Source organism: Myotis myotis, unplaced genomic scaffold (genome assembly GCF_014108235.1).
Source record: "Myotis myotis isolate mMyoMyo1 unplaced genomic scaffold, mMyoMyo1.p scaffold_m19_p_12, whole genome shotgun sequence".
Lineage (NCBI taxonomy): Eukaryota > Metazoa > Chordata > Mammalia > Chiroptera > Vespertilionidae > Myotis > Myotis myotis.
Window position 1 is genome coordinate 20,458,052 of NW_023416316.1, and position 25,446 is coordinate 20,483,497.

At 38.3% G+C, this 25,446-nt stretch overlaps 1 protein-coding gene across 14 annotated transcripts in view; it reads right to left on the reverse strand.

Annotated features, from left to right (window-relative positions):
* The window catches only part of FSD1L (fibronectin type III and SPRY domain containing 1 like), a 96,125-nt gene that overhangs the window by 51,090 nt on the left and 19,589 nt on the right, over positions 1 to 25,446 (reverse strand). For 8 of the 14 annotated variants that reach the window (XR_004971191.1, XR_004971192.1, XM_036330127.1 and 5 more), the window contains 9 exons: positions 19,179 to 19,201; positions 14,743 to 14,864; positions 12,877 to 13,086; positions 11,388 to 11,486; positions 9,409 to 9,538; positions 8,745 to 8,777; positions 5,792 to 5,892; positions 5,120 to 5,371; positions 1,195 to 1,283 (listed from right to left, as the gene is read on the reverse strand). Coding sequence is in view for 12 of the 14 variants with exons in the window: in XM_036330127.1 (XP_036186020.1) it covers positions 1,195 to 1,283; positions 5,120 to 5,371; positions 5,792 to 5,892; positions 8,745 to 8,777; positions 9,409 to 9,538; positions 11,388 to 11,486; positions 12,877 to 13,086; positions 14,743 to 14,864; positions 19,179 to 19,201 (1,059 nt within the window). In the remaining 2 variants the exon portion in view is untranslated. The remainder of the gene's footprint in view (positions 1 to 1,194; positions 1,284 to 5,119; positions 5,372 to 5,791; positions 5,893 to 8,744; positions 8,778 to 9,408; positions 9,539 to 11,387; positions 11,487 to 12,876; positions 13,087 to 14,742; positions 14,865 to 19,178; positions 19,202 to 25,446) is intronic. The other 6 variants (XM_036330125.1, XM_036330135.1, XM_036330126.1 and 3 more) reach the window with 5 other exon arrangements.

The following is a 25,446-nucleotide window of genomic DNA, read 5'->3' on the forward strand; positions in this document are numbered from 1 at the left end:
AAAGAACTCCAATCAATCAATAAAAAATAGGAAGAAAACCCAATGGAAATACAGGCAAAAGACTTGGAACAACCATTTCACAAATGAGTATATTCAAATAGTCAATAAACACATAAAAAGGTGTTTAACAGCAAGGAAGTGCAAATGAAAATCACAATGTAATATGGAAGAACTAGAAAGACAAATATAAAAGGACTATAAGACTATCAAGACTAATATAAAAAAGGACAATACCAAGTGTTATTCAAGATGTAGGGGAATTCAAACTCTCAAATACTGCTAATGGTAAATCAGTATAACTAGTGACTTTGAAACACTCTACTATAGTTGATCACATACCACATGATCTAACAACCCCAATCCTAGTTATATACCCAATAAAAAACATATGCATTACTAAAAGACATGAACTAGAATATTCATAGCAGATCTATTTATTTATTTATTTATTTTATTTATTTTTTTAAATTTTATTTTCAATTACAGTTGACATTCAATATTATTTGGAATTAGTTTCGGGTGCACAACATAGTGGTTGGACAATCCTATACTTCACAAAGTCTTCCCCGGTATTTCCAGTCCCCACCTGGGACCACGCACAGTCATCACAATATTATTGCAGCAGATCTATTTATAAATGTCCCCAAAGGGAAACTACCCAAGTATCCAACTAAATTAGAATGGATAAATTATATGGCATAGTCATATAATGGAAAACTATATGAGAATGAGTGAACTACCACCACATATAATAACATGGATAAACTTCACAACCATGATGTTGAGCCAAAAGATACTGTATGATTCTACTTACATAAAATTGGAAAGGAAGAAAAATTTTTGGTATTAAAATTCAAGATAGTAACCTCTGTGGAGAAGGGCAGAAGGGGCTGGAAATGGGCAAAAGGGGCTTATGAGATTCTGGCAATGTTCCACTTCTTGATCTAGATGTTGGTTACAAAAATGAGCACAATCCTATGAGGAGTCATCAAACTGCATGCTTATGATTTGTGGTCTTTTATGTATTATCATTTACTTCAACAAAATATAACAAAAACACACAGACAATCACAGATTTAAGAAGTGGATTGGTGAAAAGGAGGGGAATATGAAGAAAAAAAATAAGATATTCTACTTCCCAATATGTTATTCTTAAAGTTGCCAAACCAAATAAAATATAAATTAGGTACTCACCATGAAACCAGGTAGTACTGGCTGAGTAAATTTTGTCTTAAAGGAATACAACAACTGTTTTGAGTTTGCATCATAGAAAGAAAGTTGACCTAAAAGGAAAAGAAAAAAACCCGATTATACAAAATATTATAACATCTAATTAAGGCTAACATAAATCATGCATAAAAGTAGCAACTAAATGCATATTTTGACATTAATTGTTTTTGCTACAAACTATAATGGCTGGACTTAATAATTCTTACTGAAAATCAGTAGAAAACATGCTTAAGAAAAAGTCAAAATCCAGTTCTGTTTCTCTGATTTTCAAGATCTCCAGAGTGCTTCCTTAATCTGGCAGTATTCTACTTATTCAACTATAAACTATTTCTTTATCATTATTTAACAAATGGTTCCCCTGTAAAAACTAAGGTGATTTCTTCCTCATTTTTACTATAACTAGTTTCTACCCAAATCCTATCACCATTTAAAGTTTACTCTATTAAACTTTGTCTTCTAACTACTTGAAGCCATTGTCATACCTCAGTCTCTGAAATCATAGTGTAGTTATCATGGCTTCAGCTTTGTTGATTTTTAAAATCCTCTCACAGTCTATCAATATGATCATGCAATTAAAATAATGGTCCATTTGACCCCCTAACTGTCCAATCTAATGGCCTCCTTACAACTGATATCACTTCTTCAAATTCTTATCCATGACTATGCTCTTGGTTTGTACCCTAACCCTGAGGCTATCTACTCTTTTTCCCTATTCTAAATGTAGATGCTGGTCCAGGCTCTCCTTTCCCTGCCACCAGAGAAGAAATGAAACTAACATTTATTCTACTATTACAACACTGAGTGCTGCCCAGCAGGCATGGCTCAGTGGTTGAGCATCGACCTATAAACCAGGAGGTCACGGTTCGATTCCTGGTCAGTGCACATGCCCGGGTTACTGACTCAATCCCCAGTATGGGTCATGCAGGAGGCAGCTGATTGATTCTCTCTCATCATTGATGTTTCTCTCTCTCTCTCTCTCTCTCTCTCTCTCTCTCTCTCTCTCTCTCTCTCTTTCTCTCACTTCCTCTCTGAAATCAATAACAAAACAAAAAAACCACTGGGTGTTTTACCTGAAAATATTAAGCAGCCTGAGATGGACACAAAGTTGATAAACAGTAAAGCAGGAATGCTTAGTTGTTCTGTGCAATCTTCAGTAACCACTCTGTGATGCTCTCTCTAATAATTAGCTTCGGCTCTGCTTTTCTTCTGAGTCTAACACTGAATTTCTAAATATTGCCAGACATGCCATAGTCTGTCCTGCTGGCATCTCATATTTCTCCAGGACTCTCTCTTTCCTACTGATAACACTATCATCCTCTTGTTGACCCTAGCTGGAAACTCAGTCATCTTCAACTCTTCTTTGTCTATCCCTCCAATCCATATTTAGTTTTCAAGTTCTATGAATTCTACCTTCATACCATCAAATCCATTCTTTTTCTTTATTATGTTTTAATCTTCACCCAAGGATGTTTTTTTAAAGTGATTTTTAGAGTGAAGAAGGGGGAGGGAGGAAAGAAAGGACAGAGGGGAGGAGAGAGGGAGGGAAAGAAACATCGACAGGTTACCTCCCATACATGCCCCTACTGGGGATCGAACCACAACCTTAGGTATGTGACCTGACTGGGATTTGAACCCGTAACCTTTTTTTGGTATACAGGAAAACACTCTAACCAACTGAGATATTTGGCCAGGGCAGCAGATACATTCTTTTTTTAATAATATATATTTTTACTGATTTTAGAGAGGAAGGGAGAGGGATAGAGAGATAGAAACATCAGTGATGAAAGAGAATCACTGATCAGCTGCCTCCTGCATGCCCCGCACTGGGGATCAAGCCTGCAACCCAGGCATATGCCCCTGGCCGGAATCAAACCTGGGACCCTTCAGTCCACAGGCCGACATTCTATCCACTGAGCCAAACCAGCTAAGGCACCAAATCCATTCTTGATTCCTCACTGCTCAGGGCCTACTAATCACTCAGCAAACACTTATTAAGGGCTTACTATGTACAAAGCACTTTCCAGGCAATCCTATATAATAAAACTCTAATATGCAAGTCGACAGAACAATGGAACAGCCAGTTGCTATGACACGCACTGACCACCAGGGGGAAGATGCTCAACGCAGGAGCTGCCCCCTGGTGGTCAGTGTGCTCCCACAGGGGGAGCACCCACTCAGCCAGAAGTCGGGCTCATGACTGGTGAACCCAGCAGCAGTGGCAGGAGCCTCGGCAGCGCTAAGGATGTCCGACTGATGGCTTAGGGGAGCAGGTCTAAGCCATCAGCTGGACATCCCCCGAGGGCTCCCAGACTGCAAGAGGGCACAGGCTGTGCTGAGGGACCCCCCAAGTGCACAATTTTCATGCATGGGCCTCTAGTGTTATAATAATTGTATGGTGCCAGTTGGGAACTGGAAATATTGGGGGGAACACTTTGTAGGGTATGTGACTGTCTGGCCACTATGCTGTATACCTGAAACTGATACAAAATAATGTTTAATGTAAACTGTAATTGGGGGGAAATTATTTATTTATTTTAATTTTTAAATATATTTTTATTAATTTCAGAGAGGAAGGGAGAGGGAGAGAGAAACATCAATGATGAGAGAGAATAATTGATTGGCTGCCTCCAGCCTGACACCCCCCGCCCCCCCCCCCCCCCCACACACACACACACTGGGGATTGAGCCGGCAACCTAGGCATGTGACCTTGACCAGAATCAAACCGGGACCCTTCAGTCAGCAGGCTCATACTGAGCCAAACCGGCTACAGTGAAAAAATTTTTTAAATAAACAAAAATGACAGAGTGCTAGAAACTATGCTGTCAAATCACTGCCCTATGATGGCCAGAAGTTGTGTGTACTACTTTAAGAATCAATCTTTAAAAGAAATGTATTGATATAATATACAACCATAGGCAATTAGGGTTTAAAAAAATTAAGAGGAATGACTAATGGTCAGAGAATGTATAATCTGGGAAAAACAGGGAAAAAGCAGCAGTATTAATAGTTTTTAAGTAAATAAGGATTATCTTATAAATGTGAATTAGGGAACATAATTCTGTATTTCTTTTAAATATATTTTATTGATTTTTTTACAGAGAGGAAGGGAGAGGGATAGAGAGTTAGAAACATCGATGAGAGAAAAACATTGATCAGCTGCCTCCTGCACACCCCCTACTGGGGATGTGCCTGCAACCAAGGTATATGCCCCTGACAGGAGTCAAACCTGGGACCCTTGAGTCTGCAGGCTGATGCTCTATCCACTGAGCAAAACCGGTTAGGGTTAATTCTGTATTTCTTAAGATGACAAAATTTAAGAGCAATAGTCTCAGAAGTTATTAGAAGACAAAGCGAGTCAATTTAAGTAAAACCTTCTAACCAAGTGCTATCTAACAATGAAAGAGGCTGCCTTCTAAGACATAAACTTCACATAAGAAGGTTCATCAAGCACAGAAGTGGCAATTGCTTGCAGAGATAATGTAAAACGGATTTTACACTGTTTAGTAGATATACTGGGTAATTACTAAGGTCTACCCCAACTAGAAAAATCTGACTCCACCACTCTTTATAGGTAATAAAACAAGGTAAGAAGGAATTAAAATGGACAAAATAAAGTTTAGCTTTAAGACTAAAATTAGCAAATTTTTCCTTTCAGACTAAATTAGTATATTATAGACGAGTGCTTCTGTAGGGCTGCAGGCAGACATCACACACCTTTCCAGATAATTCTGGAGCTGAAATTATGCTTATGATCAAATAAATCCTGAGAGGTCAAAATATCCTTACCACAATGTTAATGGAAATTCTCTATAGATGATTACCAGTGAAAAGTGCTGAAATATAAGCAACTATGGTGAAATGAATTGTGAGAAAAATCAGTAAACTTACCCCCATCAAAATCACAGAATACACCTATTCTCTCAGGAACAGTAACATCCAAGGCTTTGACTTTGTTATTATGCTTTGCTGCAAATGTGTTTTGTAGCCAGTTGTTGACATGAATACACCAACTAGTGTTTGTTTTTCCTAATTGGTCAAATTTCCCCAAAGTCTTGTATGCTACTCCCACACTATAGGATTTACAATCCTTCTGGGCCTTGACCTCCCAATAATGTTGTCCGCTTTCAATAGCAGTGTCTCCTGCAAAAGACCAGAAGGCAAATTTGACTCTTACCTCTTCCTTGTGAGTCACAGAGATTTGTACCTATCTCTTGTCCCATAAAATGGCACAAAAATCTGATTCAGGATGTTAACATTTTACTTATATATTTCTTATTAACTAATTTTTCTGAATATAAAAAGCTTCAGAACTTTTCCTTCTTATTATCCCCTTAAGAGTTATACCTATATGTGCAGCACTATGTAAAATTAAGTGTTTTAAACATATCAATAATAAGACAATTTGAAAACTTGTCAAAGTAATTAGGCTTCAAGAGGGAGAAACTTCAGCAAAGATTCATTCACCAGAGGCAATCACTCCAGCTCTCGGTGAGTAGACAGTCCACCAGGATGACTGTGAGACCTTTAATATAAGATAATGAAGAACTGTATTTACCCTACCCAGCACTGTGTATGATTCCCCAGTAAAACGATCTCTGCTGCCTCTTACTGCAGGTGGCCTGGAGCCTACAGATGTCCGTTTGGGGGATGGTGTCCCACTTCTACATAAAGAGGAACGAAAAGAAAAACATATATTCGATGTAAATGTTTCATAAACTAAAATTACAAATTACGAAAGGAAACTTTGGAAAGTTTTAAAAATTATGTTGCACAAATAGCACCATTTAATTTTACATGATTATTACAAAGAGTTGTCAATGATAAACACTCACGTATAAGAAGTCATCAACACAAAGCAAGCCAAAAACACTAATATCATGCAGACTGAGCAAGGCTTACACAAAGAATACACAGTTGAAATAAGAAACAATGCCAAAATGAAATCAGATACAAAGGGGAGAAAAAGAACTCAAGATAAGAGCTTTTATAGTTTACATTTCTTGCAGTTAAATTTAAATAGAAGCAAAGGCAAAAATAAGCGTATTACAATAAAAACTAAAGAAGTATATATTCTTGTTCTGGATCTTTTCTTCTTAAAAAGTGAAACAGTGCCCTAGCCAGTTTGGCTCAGTGGATAGAGCGTTGGCCTGCGGACTGAAAAGTCCCACGTTCGAGTCCGGTCTAGGGCATGTACCTTGGTTGCAGGCACATTCCAAATAGGGGGTGTGCAGGAGGGAGCTGATCGATGTTTTTCTCTCATCGATGTTTCTAACCCTATCCCCCTCCCTTCCTCTCTGTAAGAAATCAATAAAATATATTTTTAAAAAAATGAAACAGCAATTTCCCAAATCCACGCACAGGATAATGTCAAGTATTAAAAAGCATTTCTCCTACTATAATGGACAAGATCCAACCTGACCTCCCTTACATCAGATTACATTGTATGATAAACTGGACAGTATTAGACCTTTCACTAACTCTCAACAACTTAAAATAAATCAAATCCCAAAGATGTTTAAAATTTCAATAATACTGAATCACTGCATTTAAAAACAAAGAATTTATAACTTACCAGTAGTAAAGAAATGAAGGCATGGAAAAAGAAAAACAGACGTAACTACTGAGAATTGCAGTTTAAATTTCAGAGAAAAGTTAAACAAGAACTCTGCCTCCATAGCATTCCAGACTTCTGACCCAAAGTACATTTTTGCAAGAAGTACAACAGCTATTAATGTTAAACATGCCCCCCAATCTCTTTAACTATCTGAATTAAGGCTCTTTGTTACCTCTGCTCTGGATTGTTTTACCAGCTTCCGAACCATCTCTTTGCTACCCAATTCACTTTGTTCACTGTTACCAGATAAATGTAACTGTGATTCTCCTACTTTAAAATTTTCCAGTACTTACTTACTGCCTACACAACTCAGTTTGGCATTTCAGGTTCTTGATTTGGTCCCAATTTTGCTTTTCTAGCCCTCTCACCCCTAGAGAGCACTATCCAGCTCACGGCAGTTTCTGCAGGAGTTGCAATCCCCTGCCCCTACCCCCACTCATATGCATATCTGCATTCCTAGCTTAGGCACCTCTATTCAGAGATCCCCTAATTGGTGGGGATCCTCAGCAGAGACCCTTTCCACTGCCTCTGCAGGGACCTACAAGAAGGGGACAGGGATGAGGGTGTAATGTCACTTTGCTCCCCTCTGTCTCAATACTTTTCTATATCTAACCTTTCCCATTCTTCCATCTTCTTGGCCTCAGGTCCATTAACAACAGGATGAGTCATTTGTTTGGGGCTTTCTTAGAAGATAGATGATATCCACCATCTATGATCTGCTCTGATTTACCTGACCCTCACCTCATTCTGTTGGGAAAAATGGAGCACTGGGGAGCTAGCAGCCTTTCCTTTGTGGCCTCTTGTTTACAGGATTATAGTCAGTGAATAAAAGGCTTGATTGTTACTTTCAGTTTGGCTCGGTGTCCTAATTGACCACTCCAGCACTTGGCAGATCAGAACCTCTTTCTTCCCGTAAATTCCTTTATTCCCACTTACCATTACACACACTCTCCACTTGTATTATTGTTACAGTATTTGTATATAGATATATCTCTCATCTACTTAAGTCAGGGACATTTTCTTGAAGGCAGAGACAGTGGTTATCTCTATAAACCCCAAAATATCCAGCTGACATCCTAGAGTGAACAAATATTTATGGAAGGAATAAATGTATATAATATTCCAGAAGTAGCCTACATAGAAAATACTCTTAAAAGGAGGGAAGGGAGAAAGAAAAAATAATATGATATGAAATTCTAAACATAAGCATTCAAAAAATCTTCAGGTGACCAAATGAAACTTTATAGACTACTAAATCTAGCAGCATTTTACAATTTACAATATACTAACTATGAAATCACTTTTGCCAATGAGTGAGTAAACTAGAAAAAAAGAGGAAGGTAATTTTGAAAAGAGGATACATTTTGGTTTCTGATAAAGATATGTGGATCTTCCAATTAGCACATTATTACTTGTGCAATTTGAATTGATTCATCTTTTTGGTACTTTCCTAATAATTTCACTTTATAACCTTTACTTTTCATCCCGATGCTTTAAAAAACTGCATGATTATTATAAAATACAGAACACCTCAAACCTGCCTCGTGTCAAATACAAATAAAAGCAAAGCTGTGAAGTTAGATATACTAAATATAGCACAACAAGAAAGATGCTAGGTATAAGTAAATGCAGAAAAAAACCAGATGAGGGAAAATAATTCAAGAAAGACTTTAAGCAGAGTTTATTTTGTTATCATATACAATGTAATCTAAATATTCAGCACACATTAAGGGTGTAAATTCAAAACATAAGCTACTAATACAGACAGTCTACACAGAGCAATATTTTAGCTTATGAAGGCTACTGCAATGGCTTCTGCTTATTGGTTAAAGGAAAAAAATTGAAGTTATTCAGCCAAGCTAAATGTACTAAGTCCTAGAACTAGACAAAGATCATCACCTTGTATGTTTCTTCAGTGAAGTAACAGAGGCACTGTCAGATAAAAATGGGCAACTGTTAAGAGTGCTTTATGACTTAAATTTAACAGCTTATAATAAAATCAGGTGAGAAGTCTGATGAGGAAATTCTTTTTTTTTTTATTTGCTGTTGTAACTTACAGTGACATTACCTTATTTCAGTTAGAGGAAAAATTTCCTCTGTTAAAAAAGAAAGAGGCCCCATACTTTGAGACTCTAAATAAGTCTAGCAACAACTAAAGGTCCCAAGCCTCTGGTTTATAAGTTTGCTGATGGGGGGCAAGGCACTGGGGTTGTGCATGCTAAAAACTGCCATTCAAGGCAGACTTTCAGGTAAGACTGGTGATCTAAAATTTAGGAACTACTACTAGGAACTTCTCTCTAAGCACTTCAAGTTGTTATAAATATAAATTTAAAGAAATGGGATAGTGAAATAAAAATGTGTAAGTAAGAAGAGAACTAGGAAAGAAACTAAGAAAAAGTAATGAAAATGTTAGTGACAAATTCAAGGACTGACCAACAATATTATATGTTTCACTTTCATGTTACTAACATATCACAAACCATATTGATATACAGAATAAGAATTTCATTACAGTATAAATTACTGTCAAATAAGAATCAACAGATTTAAAGAACTAACTTACCTGCCCTTGTTCTCTTTTCCTTTAACTTTACTTTCTTGGCCTTTTCCTCCAGTAGGATCCCACTCTACACAGGTATCTTCAACTCTCAGGTTCAAATGGGATGATGAGCTATCCAAACTGAAATTAAGTGCTATAAAAAACATTTCAATTTTGTAAAAATGAAGCACATTCCCACTTTCTGAAGCACAACTAGCATCACATTATTTTCCTACCCAATTTTTTTTAACACTGTATATACAAAATATAGAAAGCCTAATGTTTACCTAGAATCAAGAATCCTTTTATCCTCTATTGTTCTATAAAGAGCACTTTAATTTCAACCTTGCAACTGATCCATTGTTCCTTGGAGTCTTTATTTATACAATATTCTAAATACAAATTTACTGACCATAACCACTTCAAGTAATTGTCATGCTATGCAAGTAAGTTAATAGCTTTCAAAATCTCCATGGGAGCAGACATGAACTTACAAAAGGAAAAAATAATTCAGCTTTTCAGTAAAAATGGAACTAGAATGCCTTAATAGATAGGTTACTAAAAAGTTAGGATTAAGCAAAATTGAGACACTGCACTACAAAGAATGAACTGCCTTAAGAAAACAGGGTTGCCCTAGCTGGTTTGGCTCAGCGGATAGAGCATCAGCCTGTGGACTGAAAGGTCCCAGGTTTGATTCCGGTCAAGGGCATGTACCTTAGTTGTGGGCACATCCCCAGTAGGGGGTGTGCAGGAGGCAGCTGATCGATGTTTCTAACTCTATCCCTTTCCCTTCCTCTCTGTAAAAAATCAATAAGATATATTTTAAAAAAGAAAAGAAAACAGGGTTGCCCAGTTGGTATGGCTCAGTGGTTGAACATCAACCCATGAACCAGATGGTCATGGCTCGATTCCTGGTCAGGGCACATGCCCAGGTTTTCAGCAACCGATGATTATCTCTCATTGACTAGAGGCCCAGTGCACGAAATGCCAGCAGGATACTCCCTCCCTCGCCTCCCCCACCTGCCGCTGGCTGCCACTGCAGAGGCTGGGGCCTCCCTCCCTTCCCCCGGCAGGTCCCACCCCCTGGTCAAACTCCTGGACGAACTCCCAGTGGAGGGGACAATTTGCATATTATGTTTTTATTATATAGAATGTTTCTATTTCTCTCTCCCTTTTCCTTCCTCTCACTAAAGTCCATAAAATATATATATATATAAACAGGGTTAACCTCTGTATTAGCTATTAGGTAATTTAATGCATGTAAGGGCATTCACATTTTTGAGAGAATGAAAAAGTGGATCTAACTCAAAGGTGCCATCAATTCTCAGTTACTTGTTAAAATGGGAAGGCTGGTTTAAAAAAAATAATTTAAAAAAAGAAAGTAAAAAATCCTCAGGCAGTTCTCTAATGTGTCATATGATGGAGAAGGATGGAGTAAATAGTGGCAGAAAAGGTATCACCTCCAAGTCACCAGAGAGACCAGACTTACCAAATACCACAGCATCCAAATGAAAAGACATGGGTTTCAGTCCCAGGGGTGTAATCCTCCCTCTCTCTCTCTCTCTCTCTCTCTCTCTCTCTCTCTCTCTCTCTCTCTCACACACACACACACACACACACACACACATATGCTATTCCTTTTATGGGACCTCAACTGAGTCATAGAGGCTAAGGTAAAAGGGATAATACTGTATAGTTGTTTGTTTTTAAAAAAGACCGGCTCCAACTGTGAGAAAACACTGGACACATCTCAATGATGTTTATGTATTTATACTAAACTGAAATTGGTAAACTAAGCACCCACCTGAGAATATAACACTATCATCTCAGTCTATTTTACCTATCTGAATACCATGATAAAGTAAAAACTAATGAAACCACTACTATAGTTCTAATTTCTCCATCTTAAAATTCCTATTGTTGGGAATTCCGGGTCGGGGGAGGAGGGACAGAACCATGCCTCAGATAAATCCAGATGCTACATACATAGCTACTGACCTTACCTTTGGTCTCCAGAGTCACTGGGTCAGAACACTCTCCAGCCACAGCTTTGTTACAAGCTCGTACTCTGAAATTCATATACTTTGAATCAAACCTTAAACCTGAAAAAATGAAAATGGTTTTCAGATATGAAAAGTAAAGGAATCTACTCTAAAAGTAGGAGTATGAACCTTCAGACAGACATTTTTCCCTTTGTGAAACTTTCTCTTTACTCAGGAAGATTATAAATTTATGTTAAAACAGTAGTAATGCATGAAATCAGAGGAATAATGATTTATCTATTGTTTTCTTCAAAATAAATAAGTTATACAGTTTATCAATGAATTTTTTAAAACATAGTGATAAGAGATTCTGTCAAGCCTCATTAAAAGTAATGTTGCATTCAAGGACAGAAGCTGGAATTTAAAATAACATTCAATTTCTAGAAAGTAAACTCCCTAAGGAATTTTATATTTATGAAACACTGTCATTTTTTAAAAATATATTTTATTGATTTTTTACAGAGAGGAAGGGAGAGGGATAGAGAGTTAAAATATCGATGAGAAAGAAACATCGATCAGCTGCCTCCTGCATATCCCCTACTGGGGATGTGCCCGCAACCAAGGTACATGCCCTTGACCGGAATTGAACCTGGGACCCTTCAGTCCGCAGGCTGACGCTATCCACTGAAACAAACCGGTTAGGGCAACACTGTCATTTTTTGTGAAATATAAATTTAAAGAAAAGTGAAGCATATGGATTAATAGCAAAACTCTGAAGTTAGTCATGTCTAAATTAAAATAGTCTAAAAATTACTAGCTGTGGGACTTTCAACAACATAACAGAGCTACAGTTTTGAATCTGTAAAACAGAAATAATAAAACCAACCTCATAATTCTACATAGTAAATGAGATGTTATTATACTGGTTATTTGAGATGTACTATGTAATACATTTCAGCCTGGCTTCTGACAAATGTTCAGTGTTCAATAATGGTAAAGTTACTAATGTTATTGATCATCCATAAGAAGCATTTACTAACTCAGGCAACATTAGGTCATTTCAAATACCCAAGGTCCCCTATATATAGAGATACCTTTTTAAAGACTTTGAAAAGGCTAACAAACAAATTTCTAATACCAAGTCACAGTTCTACTCTAAGTATTACTGTGAAGGTAATCCTAAAAGGATTAAAGGCAATAATATTTGTGGTTCTGTGTGTACATCTAGAAAGTTGACAGTTTTTTGGATGATAGAAAACCAAGGTAAAAATTAAATGTTACTCTGAAATATTGTTTCCAGAACATCCCTTCATGCTTGTTCTACATACATTGTTTTACCAGGTTGCAAATATCCAGAAGTAATTTAAATTATGGAAGAGAAATTCACTTCTATAATGAATACATAAAAAATCGGCTAAAGAAACTTAACGTTATCTTTTAAAGTAACTAAAAATATTTTCTTAATTACATTTATTTTCTGAGAAAGATTCATGAAATGCAGTCATTTTACCTGAAAGTGTATATTCAGTACCCTTAATATTATCAATTATGTCCCAGCATCGCTCATCCTTTACACGTGGAAGTCCATCAAAATTAGTTTTCCTATATTCCAGTATAAAATGATCAATCTTATTATCTTCTTCTGGCATTCTCCAAGTTACTGTTACAGCATTGTCAGCCACCAAACACTCTACTGGATCTATCTCTGGAGCTTTGGGGACTGAAGAAAAAAGAAAAAGGCTAATTTATTCTAGTACTAATCCAATATTTATGTCTGTCATTCAAACTATGGTTTTCATGTTGCTTTTGAACTATTCAATTGAATCAGGCTAAGAGAAGAGATATCCTATAAATACAATATATTTTTCAAAGCTCTGTTTAAAAATTCATGTTTAAAAGTTTTTTCATAGACTTATTCAAAGTTTATTAAATCCTAGTTGGCAAAAAGCAATTCAAACATGCTAATAATAAAGAATCAAGAATTACTTGTTACTTCTCAACATGTACTTTTAATCTATTTCAAACAGCTGTAGGCTATAAATTAAATCACTATTGAGAAAATAACTTGCTTTAACTCCAATAATTAAAATAATTCAAAATATTTTCAATGTATTTTAAAAATCTTTGTTTATAAAATAATTGTAATTCCTCACACTAAACAAAAATGAACTCCTCAGTCCCCAAATACTTATGAACTTTAAAGTGTTTTTCAGTTTTCTGAATCATCAAAATAAATAGGGATAAATGAGCAACAATTAACATGTATGAACATGAATCAACCTCTTTTCCATAAAAGAGATTTTTCCATAGATCCTCAACATTAACAGATGTTTCATTTACATATCAACAAGCGAATTGGAGAATGTGATCCTCCACTGATACGAATGTGTCTGAAATGTGTGAAACTGTGCAGGTATTATATTTAAACATTTTGTCACTGAAAAAAGTTTTAGTGACACTGCTATCTAACAGTGTATTGAAAGTTTTAGTAAATGCAGTAAGACAAGAAAAGGAAGTAAAAGGTATATAGATTACAGAGGAAGAAATATAACTGTCTTTGTTTGCTGATGACATGATTATCTATGGAGAAAACCCAAAGAATCAATGAAAAATTTCCTGGAATTAGCAAGAGATTATAGCAAGTAAGTAGCAGCCAGGATTAAAATCTAAGAAGTCTGTGTGCAGGATCCAGTGCATTACATTGTGGTGTACTGCTGTGTCAAACTAACAATAAAATATATCCCTTAATGGGATTCTTAAAAATGGAATTTTAACTACCAGTAAAATAATTCTCTAAAAATAAAGTCTAGCAAATTTAATTATTCCTAGAATGAAAAAACTTATACTATATTTCTTTAATATTTACATTCCAATATTTATACAGAAACATCTTGCAGAAAATATATTTTTATATATAAACTAGAGGCCCTGTGCATGAGATTTGTGCACTGGGGGTGGGGGCATCCCTCAGCCCAGCCTGCACCCTCTTGCAGTCCAGGACCCTTTGGGGGATTTCCGCCTGCCAGCTTAGACCCGATCCCCCAAGGGATTGGGCCTAAGCCAGCAGTCAGACATCCCTTTCGCAGTCTGGGGCTCTTGTAGTCCAGTACGCCTCGCTCCTTACTGCCTGCCTGCAGCAGAGGTGGGAGAGGCTCCTGCCACCACCGCTGCACTCGCCAGCTGTGAGCCCAGCCTCTGGCTGAGCGGTGCTCCTCCTGTGGGAGCACACTGACCATTAGGGGGCAGTTCCTGCATTGAGCATCTGCCCTCTGGTGGTCAGTGCACATCATAGCGAATGGTTGTTCCACCGTTCGGTTGATTTGCATATTAGGTTTTTAAAATACAGAATTTACATGTAATATGTACGCTTACTCACCTGGCAAAAACTTCAAAGTCTGCAACATCTGTCTTTCCTGAGAAAAATCCACCATTAAATGAGTCATGTTGTCACTGACCTTTGGTTTCAAAGAAAGGCGAAAGGCTGAAGCCATTGTTACTCTGCAGCAAATACAAACATACTTTTAAAAATAAAAGAATGGGAAGTATCATATATTTAATTTATAAAATGAATAGAAATGATTTCACTCTAGTGATTTCAGAAATTTTAACAAAGATAACCCAACTAAATAGAAATTTGCTTAGTCTTTGAAAATTAACTAAATAAAAAAAACTGTAAAGTGTTTTTAAATTTAAAGACACTTTCCACCAGCCAGTTTTATAAAACTGCATTCAAATACAAGTATCACAAGAGACAAATATTCAGTATAAATCATCTTTAACAGACCCAACAGCCATCTAAATCTCTGTACACTCAAGCTTACCGACTTCCTGATGCCAGCCTCACTCCTTTTCATATGCCAAATGATGATCTGTACATATACCCTGATTCAAACATTCTCCCTAGTAGTAACAGCTATTCCATGTGTCCTCAAATAAGAGTAGAGGTACATTGACCAAATACTGGATAGCTTGGTAGTGGCTAAGGACAGGCCATAGATGAGAAAGGAGAGAAGTGAAATCACTAGTAGGTGTCACTCTGATTGTCAACATCAGCTACATGGAAGGATACAGGAGAAACACCACTGTGAAACCACACACAGAAATAGCAGGAGTTCAAGAAATATTAGATGAATGTGGTACAAAAAAAAACAAAAACAAAAAAAGAAAGAAGCCATACCAGACCTCATTTAATCCACAGTATGGGAAACCTGTTCTGTCAATTAAAACTGGGAAGAAAAGAAATTATCATGTTCTGGCCCGGCCGGCGTAGCTCAGTGTTTGAGCGTCGACCTATGAACCAGGAGTTCACAATTCTATTCCCAGTCCCATGCCCAGGTTGTGGGCTTGATCCCCAGTGTGGGGTGTGCAGGAGGCAGCCGATCAATGATTTTCTCTCATCATGGATGTTTCTATCTCTCTCCCCCTCTCCCGTCCTCTCTGAAATCAATAAAAATATATTTTTAAAATATATATTAAAAACTATATTTAAAAAAATTATATTCTATTAATTTTTCATTTTGTTTCAAATTTCAGTTTTTCATATTACAATAAATTTCCACAAGTATCACATAGTATCTTTTGTCAAAGAATAATACAAAAGTTAATATTCATGAGTGTTGTCCCCCTAGTACACAATTTGGGAGAGGAACAGAGCTGGAGGAACAAAGAGAATAGCATGCCTAGTCATTCAGATCTGCCAAATCTACTCTACAAATCAATGATTTAAAAGATACCAAACTTGTTGCTGTAGTCAGTCATTTTAGGATGAAAAATGTCTAACTGTTGCTGTATCCAGTTATTTTTAAAACTAGGAAAGTAATCACTTTATTTAGAAACAAAGTTAACTGATCTATTTATCAAGAAAAAAGTGTTATGCTTAAATACAATTTATGGAGAAGGGAATTCACACTTACTGAACTCCAGTCATAACACTGAGTTTCTCACATACTACTTTAAGCGGCTGGTTCTCAATAATAAAATTTCAGATGACATCAATAAGGAGTTAAGAACAAAGGCTAAGTCTTACATACTTTGTTCTTTACAGCCCGAAGTATCTTTTGATTTGAAGACTCTGAGAGAGCTATATTCAGATAGGTACTTAGTAAATGCCCACAGAATCAATGAATGGGTTTGAACCTACTTAGTTGCTTCTAAACCTGATTATTAAAATGCATTTTTTGAACTTTTGAGAAAAAAATATCTGAAAGTATTTTAGGAAATTTAATTCTGAAACTTTACCTGCAAAACTTGATTTAATCACTAAGGCCTCAAAGAAAAAGAATGTTCTCCCAAAAACCAATAGAAAGGTCTATCAAAGCCTAAAAAAACAAGAATAATTACCTTCATTTTCTAGTCAATGAAAATTTCAGTCTCCATAAATCAAGTTAGATGTACAACAATGCTATAATCTTTCAAAAGACTGAACATTTTATTTTTAAACTGAATACATTTAAACAATTGTGCCTCAAAGCCCCAACTAATAATGTGAAATCCATAGATAATTATATTATAGGATCTATGTCATTACAAATGTTTTTATTCACCCTGACTTTGATTTATTTCTAATAATAAAGCTGAATACAAGGCTCACACTTCTCCATTTTATTTTTGCAAAAATAAAGTAACTGCAAAACATACAGATGGACACTTTTAATTTCCTCAAACTACCTACCTAATTAACAACTCTTCCTTTCATGACCCCTTTCCTTCAAGAACCAGTAACTCCCGCAATATACCTCAAAAAATCATCTTCCAACATTACTAAGCACCCAGACATGTATACCAGTGCTCTGTAAAGAGATCTGCTATTTATCATCTTCTCATTTCTGTCTTTAGTGTTTCCTGTCACTCCATTATTCTACAACTTGTGTCATACCAAATGATAAATACTGAGTTCTCACAGATACTTTCATTTTCATATATTTGATTCCTTGCTCAGATTATGTTACACACTCTTCCTTAAAATACCACTTTCAACCTCATATAAGGGGATAATCCTTTCTTCACTTAGTAAAAATATTTTATTATGACCCTCTGTTTTCATATTATGAACAGCAATAATGGAATTCTAGAAGCTTGCTTCCTAGAAGCACCTAAAAACTGTATCAGAGAAACCGGACATTATGAAACTAAAAATCAAGCTTAAAAAATTAAACCCAAACCCAGAAGTGTTCCTTAGGTAAGAAGTAAACATTTTGTGGGCAGCCTAAAAAAACATTATAGGCTCTGAAAAGCAAAACAAAACAAACAAATAAATGGAGTTTGCTCTGGCCAAAAAAAGAAACTCTGACTTCTGAGATCCCTTGGATACTGATGAAATCAAGCCAACAAGTTGGCTTAGAAGAAGAGGAAAAGAGGTCAAGTTTCACTGAAGAATATATTCAGCCGTGAACACTGATCATAACATTGAATCCTGACAAACAAATCTGGATGGTGAGGGGTAAGGACAGAATTCCAGGAAGCACAAAACCATAGAGATTCCTAGGAGAAGAACAAGGGAGGATATTGCAAGGTCTCTCACAAAGACTTTGGACAGCCCAAAGCCTGATTAGGCAGTGACTTCTAACCCAGATAATCAGGGACCAGAGCACAATTTAGTGGAACAGGTGGCTAAATAGAAGAATAATCTAGCCAGGGTGGGAAGAAGGATCGCTCACAGTGAATTCCAACAAACACAACCCCAAACTATCTTATCCAAAACACTACCTAGCATCCAATCCTCAAACACCAATATTTTCACCTTCAAACTCTCCTAATCTCCTTTCTACATTTAGGATTTATAACAATGATCCATGTTTTTAACCAATCCCGGATACAAAATTTACAAAAAATATAAAAATTAGTATTTGTGCTAAAAATGCTATGACTGTCATGTGAATCTTGCCTTAGTCAAATAAACAGCCATGAGAGAAACCCAGAATTAAAGTCTTCAGCCAAGACTAACAACAGAGACACTGGTTTTCACACAACCTACAATGAATAGTTTTTAAATTATCTGATGAAGAATAATTTCACCTAGGATTCAGAGTGGGGATGTGAAGAGCTGTGCCTTTCAGAGAATCTCATAATCCTCCAATGAAGAAACCTAAGTGATCACCTCACTGGAGTCAATGGTCAGTGACTAGCCAGGCAGATCAGAGCCATCCCTCTTGTGGTAACCCAATCCAAAATGCCAGCAGCTCCTTTAGCCTTTTAGTGTATTCATTATAGCAAGTACTCAGCTTCCTTTCTTAATCCTGACTCTGCCAATGAGAGAGACCTTATAAACTAGAGTCTTTCATTATTTTCTTTAATATTCTCTTCCCATAAACTGGTAGTAGTGGCATTAGAAAGAGAAAGAGATGGCACCAGGAACAGGATGAAACGAGAACACAAAGGTGTTAACCAGGAGAGCAGTGAGAGAGCTTTAGCTCCTGAAGATGATCTAAAATGCTGTGACTTCTCAGAAAATAAGACACACATATAAAATTTAAGAACAAAAAATGCATTCCAGGAATATTTTTTTAATTATTCAAATTGGTTCCCCACCATTAGCGTAGTCAATTAAGAATTGTAGTAAAACTAGTACTAAAACTAACTATATTATACCAGAAATGAAATTCTTTTGGTAGTACATAATTGTCCACAACTATGTTTTTAAAAAATCTTGCTAACATATTGCTTATTACTGAAAATATGCAGAAGACATTTTTTTTTTTGTATTTGACATTTAGGTATTTTTGTTTTAACTAAGAGTCTAGCAAGAAACTGTTCTTGAATTTCATTTCTGATTTCAATATCAACACAAATAAAAATGTAGGTTTTATTCCATACCTATCCTTGATCTGTCTGGCAGCCTTGGAGCAGATCAGGGAGGAGAGAAAGAAGGCAGTTAGTGCTTTTCATGCAAGTTTCAATGGCAGTGACATGCAAGAAAAGTTAGGATATAAACCCTGGAACAGATTAGTTCATATTCACCAAAACATAAATTATAGGAAATTTGTACAGTTTGCATCAGCTTGCATAATGTGATGTTAGAATTACAGTAGAAAATCTAGACCCCATATACAACACCTTAAAAGGTGGGAAAACAAACACTTCCAACTAAAACCAGATGACTACAAATGTTTTTTCTTACCTTAAGATTACCATAACACACCTCCACTTTCATTCAGTCAGTCACTCTTCCACTAGAACCACCACTCTCCTTCCTGGGCACCCATTTCTATACATTCTGATGGTTTTCTTACATATTTCAAATCTGCTCTCCAATTTTTCTTCAGAGATCTCTTTCACCACTTCATAATCATTGTTCCAAGTTTTCTCTATATGCCTTCACTGGGCAAAGACTGTATTCTGAGAGCTTGCCTGCTAACATATAAAACTAGGCTGCAGTTCTACATCCCCCCCCCCCGCCCCCCCCCCCACCCCGCAAAGAGTTAAGTTCTAATGGCAAAAATTCAGAGGAAAAATACTTGGAGCAATGGGGTCTTTCCCTCAGATGAATTCATAGAAGCTCCAACTTAAACTGAAACCTATTCTACATTAAGATCTCTTTTCTTCTCTCTCTCTCTCTCTCTCTCTCTCTCTCTCTCTCCCCCTTTCTCCCTCCTTCCCTTCCTTCCTTCCTTATTTGTTTTTTTAGAATGTTAGCATAAGTTTAGGAAGGGGACACAGCTATTATTTGGTGACAGTCCCAGAAAAATACAAGTAAAAACTGTTATCCCCTCTACATTCACATGCAATATATCCAACAAACTTTTTTTCCCATATTGACCAGAGTGTTTAATGATATATCCATTGAAGATCATATGTTACTTGACACTCCATCCCCAGTCTCTAGCATAAAACTTAGCGCACAGCAATACTTAATAATTATTAAATGTAAATGAACATTAAATATGTGTAACAAAGCTTCTGTTGCCCCTCATCTTCAGTTTTAACATTGTTCATACTAACAGTCATTTTTAAACCCATCCTAGAATATTCTGGTATGAAACCTTTCTACACAAAAGAACAAAACTGCAATTTAGATCAGCATATGATGCAGTTCCAGGACTATCATAATCAATCCTGTGATCTTGTATACTAATCATTCTATTTCTTTATTAAGGGATTTGGGTCCTTACTGTTTCTAAAGACCCTTTTTAAGCTCCACATTCTGCACCAGACATCCCAATGCTGTGACATCTATAATATGTTGCTTAAATCATGACACTATTTTGTTACTAGAATAAGAAATGTTATGGTGGTCAATTACATTGGTTTTTTTGTGTGTGTGTTTTTTTTTAGGTGTCGTCATTACAGCTAGCGTTACAAACCAAAGCTTTTAATATAAATGCCAATGGGAAGAGGAGACTCTTCTCTGTAGTTGATGTTTCTTCACGTACAGAGAAGCTCCACTGGCATTATCCCTTAGCCTCTCTGCTCCCTCATTTCTCCTGGGGAGGTGCAATGACCCAATCTGACTGACTGGCTTTGAAAGGAGACACCAGATACAAGTAGCTCAGCACCTTTCCCTTTTTCTGGCAGCTTGCTTGCCCAAAGAGAACATATATATATTCTGTTCTTTCCCTTGATGCAGTAAGTTTCACTGAAACAGGCTACCCCCACAGACACGTGAGGTAGCCCCCATATTGACCATACCTACGTGGGTAAACCTATTTCTACAATTAGGAAAGTTTGCCCATTGATATAAGCCAAATTCTCCAATACCATTTTAACAATATTTGGCCTCTTATCAGCTTTATTGTTTTATCTTATTTCCCAAATGGTTTAGAACTTGGTTAAAGGAATATTACTAACCAGTCACTCTCAAATAACCCAACAATATAAAGACCATCACAGTTTTTTAAACTGACCCTAATTATTCAATTTTGTTTCTAGTGTTACTTAATTAATAAGGTGCCATTTTTAGTGTGTGCAAGTGTACACATGTACACATGCATACAAAGCTTTCGTTTTATTTAATGTACTTGGCTGTTAGTGACAAACCAGAAATGAACAGATAAAAAGCCAGGTAACTTAGGAAAAACTGTTGGTTAAAAACTACTGATTTATACCCATTTGGTAAAGCTGGAGACTCAGTGCTTCTTCTTTTATTTAGGTTCAAATTTTATAGCACATTCACTGTGTAAATGCAAGAAGGTTGAAAAGTTATTCTGTACAATGACTGAGGGTGGCATCCCAACCTCCCGATCCGCACTGCTCTATGCATGACAGGGGGCGGCACCCCAACTCCCCAATCAGCCCTGCTCTGAGCCCGACCAGGGGCTGCACCTAGGGATTGGGCCTGCCCTCTGCCACCCAGGAGCAGGCCTAAGCCAGCAGGTCGTTATCTCCCGAGGGGTCCCAGACTGCGAGAGGGCACAGGCCGGGCTGAGGGACCCCCCTCCCCCCCGCGAGTGCACAAAAATTTGTGCACCTGGCCTCTAGTGCTTTTATATAGATAGATAGATGTTAGAAGCAAAGTACTCTAAAATAATTCTATTTATGGAGCAGCTAAATTGAATAGTATATTCTAAACACAGTTAAAAGAAGTTTTAGGCCTTGCTTATTGTACTCAATGAATCATTTTCCCAAACAGAAAAAAATTTGAGATTTCAAAATTTCTTCCCAATCAGCAGAGATTGTTTTAACTCATCAGCAAAAAATAAGAAGCAATGACCAAAGTTTAAGAGATCTGAGTTTCAGCCCATCATATTAACTAGCAAGTTAGTTAACTCTATTAGGACTCATTTATCTCATATATAAAATGATGAGCACTAAGATATCTTCCAACCCTGAAAGTCCATCCTAAGCCATCTTATATGTAGATAACTTTTAAAAATTATCCAAAATAAATTAAGCATTCTAACAATATAATTTTCTGAAATATGGGCTGAAATGGAAAAGAGGCGGCAAAGAGTTAGTTAAAATCAGAGAGCACTAAAAAAAAATCAGAGAGCACTGATAATCAGGAACCAAAATAAGAATATATCTATTTCTGAATTATAATTGCTGAGAGAAAAATACATTAATCCTGTCAAAAGGATGAATCTAGCTAAAGCCAGATGTCAAAACTGGTATTTGTCTGAGAGGATTTATCCTTATTTTGATTTGCGGTAAATCCCAATAGAATTCCTAGTAAAATCTGAATGCCACACAACACTGAGAAACGTTTCCAGTCTTATCTACATGTTCCCATTGTTTTATACTTCAAAATTTCCTACTAGATTTGGGACAGATAATTTTGTAATGTTTCCTTGAGACAATCTGAAAATGTATAAGGGGCAAATATTTAATACCTTTTCAATACTTTTTTATAATATACTAGAGGCCCGGTGCACAAAAATTTGTGCACTCGGGGGGGAGGGGGGTCCCTCAGCATGGCCTGTGCCCTCTCGCAGTCTGGGACCCCTCAGGAGATAACGACCTGCTGGCTTAGGCCTGTTCCTGGGTGGCAGAGGGCAGGCCCAATCCCTAGGTGCAGCCCCTGGTCGGGCTCAGAGCAGGGCTGATTGGGGAGTTGGGGCGCCGCCCCCTGTCATGCACAGAGCAGGGCGGATCGGGAGGTTGCGATGCCACCCTCAGTCACGCTCAGGGTAGGGCCGATTGGGGGGTTGGGGCACTGCCCCGTCACACTCAAGGCAGGGTCGATGGGGAGGTTGTGGCGCCACCCCCTGTCACGCACAGAGCAGGGCCAATCAGGGGGGTTGGGGCTCCGTACCCTGTCACGCACAGAGCAGGGTTGATCAGGGGGTTGGGGAGCTCCCCCCTGTCACACACAGAGTAGGGCCGATAGGGGAGTTGGGGCACCGCCCCGTCACACACAGAGCAGGGCGGATCAGGGGGTTGGGGCGCCGCACCCTGTCACACTCAGGGCAGGGCCAATGGGGAGGTTATGGCTCTACCCCGTCACACACAGAGCAGGGCCCGTGGGGGGCGGTTGGGGCGCCGCCCTCTATCACCCACAGAGCAGGGCCAATCAGGGGGTTGGGGCACCGCCACTCTCACACTCAGGGCAGGGCCGATGGGGAGGTTTTGGCTTTACCCCGTCACACACAGAGCAGGGCCCGTGGGGGGGTGGGGCGGTTGGGGCACCACACCCTGTCACACACAGAGCAGGGCCGATCAGGGGGTTGGGGCACCGCGCCCTGTCACACACAGAGCCGCAGGGCGATCAGGGGGTTGGGGAGCTCCCCCCTATCAGGAACAGAGCAGGGCTGATCAGGGGGTTGGGGCGCCTTCCCCTGTCACGAATACAGCAGGGCGGATAGGGAGGTTGTGGTCCCGCCCACTGTCACACACAAAGCCGCAGGGCGATCCGGGGGTTTGGGCGCTGCCCCGTCACGCTGATCCCGGTGCCGGGAGGCCTCGCGGCTCCACTGATCCCGGTGCTGGGAGGCATATTACCCTTTTATTATATAGGATAGAGGCCTGGTGCGTGGGTGGGGGCCGGCTGGTTTGCCCTGAAGGGTGTCCTGGATCAGGGTGGGGGTCCCCACTGGGGTGCCTGGCAAGCCTGGGTGAGGGGATGATGGCTGTTTGCAGCTGGTCACACACCCTTCAGGGTGGGGGTCCCCACTGGGGTGCCTGGCCAGTCTGGGTGAGGGGCTGAGGACTGTTTTCAGGCTGGCGGGTGACTGAAGCTCCCAACTGCTCCTTTTTTTCTTTTTCTTTGTTTTATTCTGGGCCAGCTTTAGCTCTGAGGCTTGGCTCCAGCTCTTAGGCCTCACTGCTGAAAGCAGGTATCTGGTTTGTTTGGGTTCTATAATCGAAACACTGTTTCAATTCCAGCTCTGAGATCCGGGCTGGCTGAAAGCAGGTTTCTGGGGTTTTGTTTAGCTTCTATATTTGTAACAATGTTTCAAACTGCAAGCTCAGAGGCCGGCAGCGGCAGGCAGGGAACGTTGGAGTCCTCCATCATTGAAGCAAGCAAGCCTCATGTTTGCTTCAAGCTGCCTGGCTGCTGGCCACCATCTTGGCTGGCAGTTAATTTGCATATCGCCCTGATTAGCCAATGGGAAGGGTAGCAGAGGTACAGCTAATTACCATGTTTCTCTTTTATTAGATAGGATAATTGAGACGTCTACCCTCACCCCCCAAATACCATATTAAGAAAATAATTTGGGAAATGAAGGAGACTCAGTTACAGAGAGTGAAAAGAGGTAGTTTCAAAATGCTATTTTTCCTTAGGCAAAAATACCAACTTTCAAAGAAAATAACACTGCATACCAGTTGCTTCCATACATTAGAAGCTTTAAGAGTCTCATGCTCTACCGACTGAGCTAGCCGGGCACCCTAGAAGCTTTATAATTTCAATATAAATGTTTATAAAAAGAACTATTTTTAAAAAACACATTCACGAAGTCATAGTAAATAACTTGAAATAAACTTTGAATATAGTACTGCTCACATCTGTTCTATGACTAAGGACATTTATATAATAGACTACATTTTTATAGAACATAAACACTCAAGTAGAGGGGGAAAATTGTAGCTTGCGCTATTCTTAACAAATATTTAGGTTGGCCCACAGAAGCAGCTTCTGCTCCCTTGGAAATACTGGGGAGCTTCCATCCCTCTCCTTATTTGCTCCTCCCAGTGGTCAGAGCCTGACACTCACTGAACAATATTCCAATGATTGTGCATCAGAAGTGGGAATTACACAAAACCCATTCTCCTTTTTCATCTGTGAGCAAATGTAGAAGATATTATTTCCTTTTTGCCTTAATCTGTACATTTCATTTCATTGTAGGCACCTGGACAGGTAACCATTCCATCCTTTCTAGTCTAAGAAGTGGGTTATGTGTGGCAAGATTGTGATAAAATGGCTGGTTAGTTATATTGACTTGGAAATTGTCCCACAGACTCAGCTCTTCATAAGTATAATTCAAGTTATAGATTCAGGGGGTAGGGAAAGATAGGGATATTAATTTTGGCAAAGGGTCCAAGCAGTGTCATGCAGGCCAGCTATTAGCAGAGAACCCAGGTTTGGTGGGTTTTGGCTACTTATCCATCCAGAAATAAAGTTAGTGATCAGATCTCATTTGCTGGTGATCTTTCTGCATATATTTATTGTCAACTAAACTTCTAACAGTCTAAATCAGCCATGGGCAAA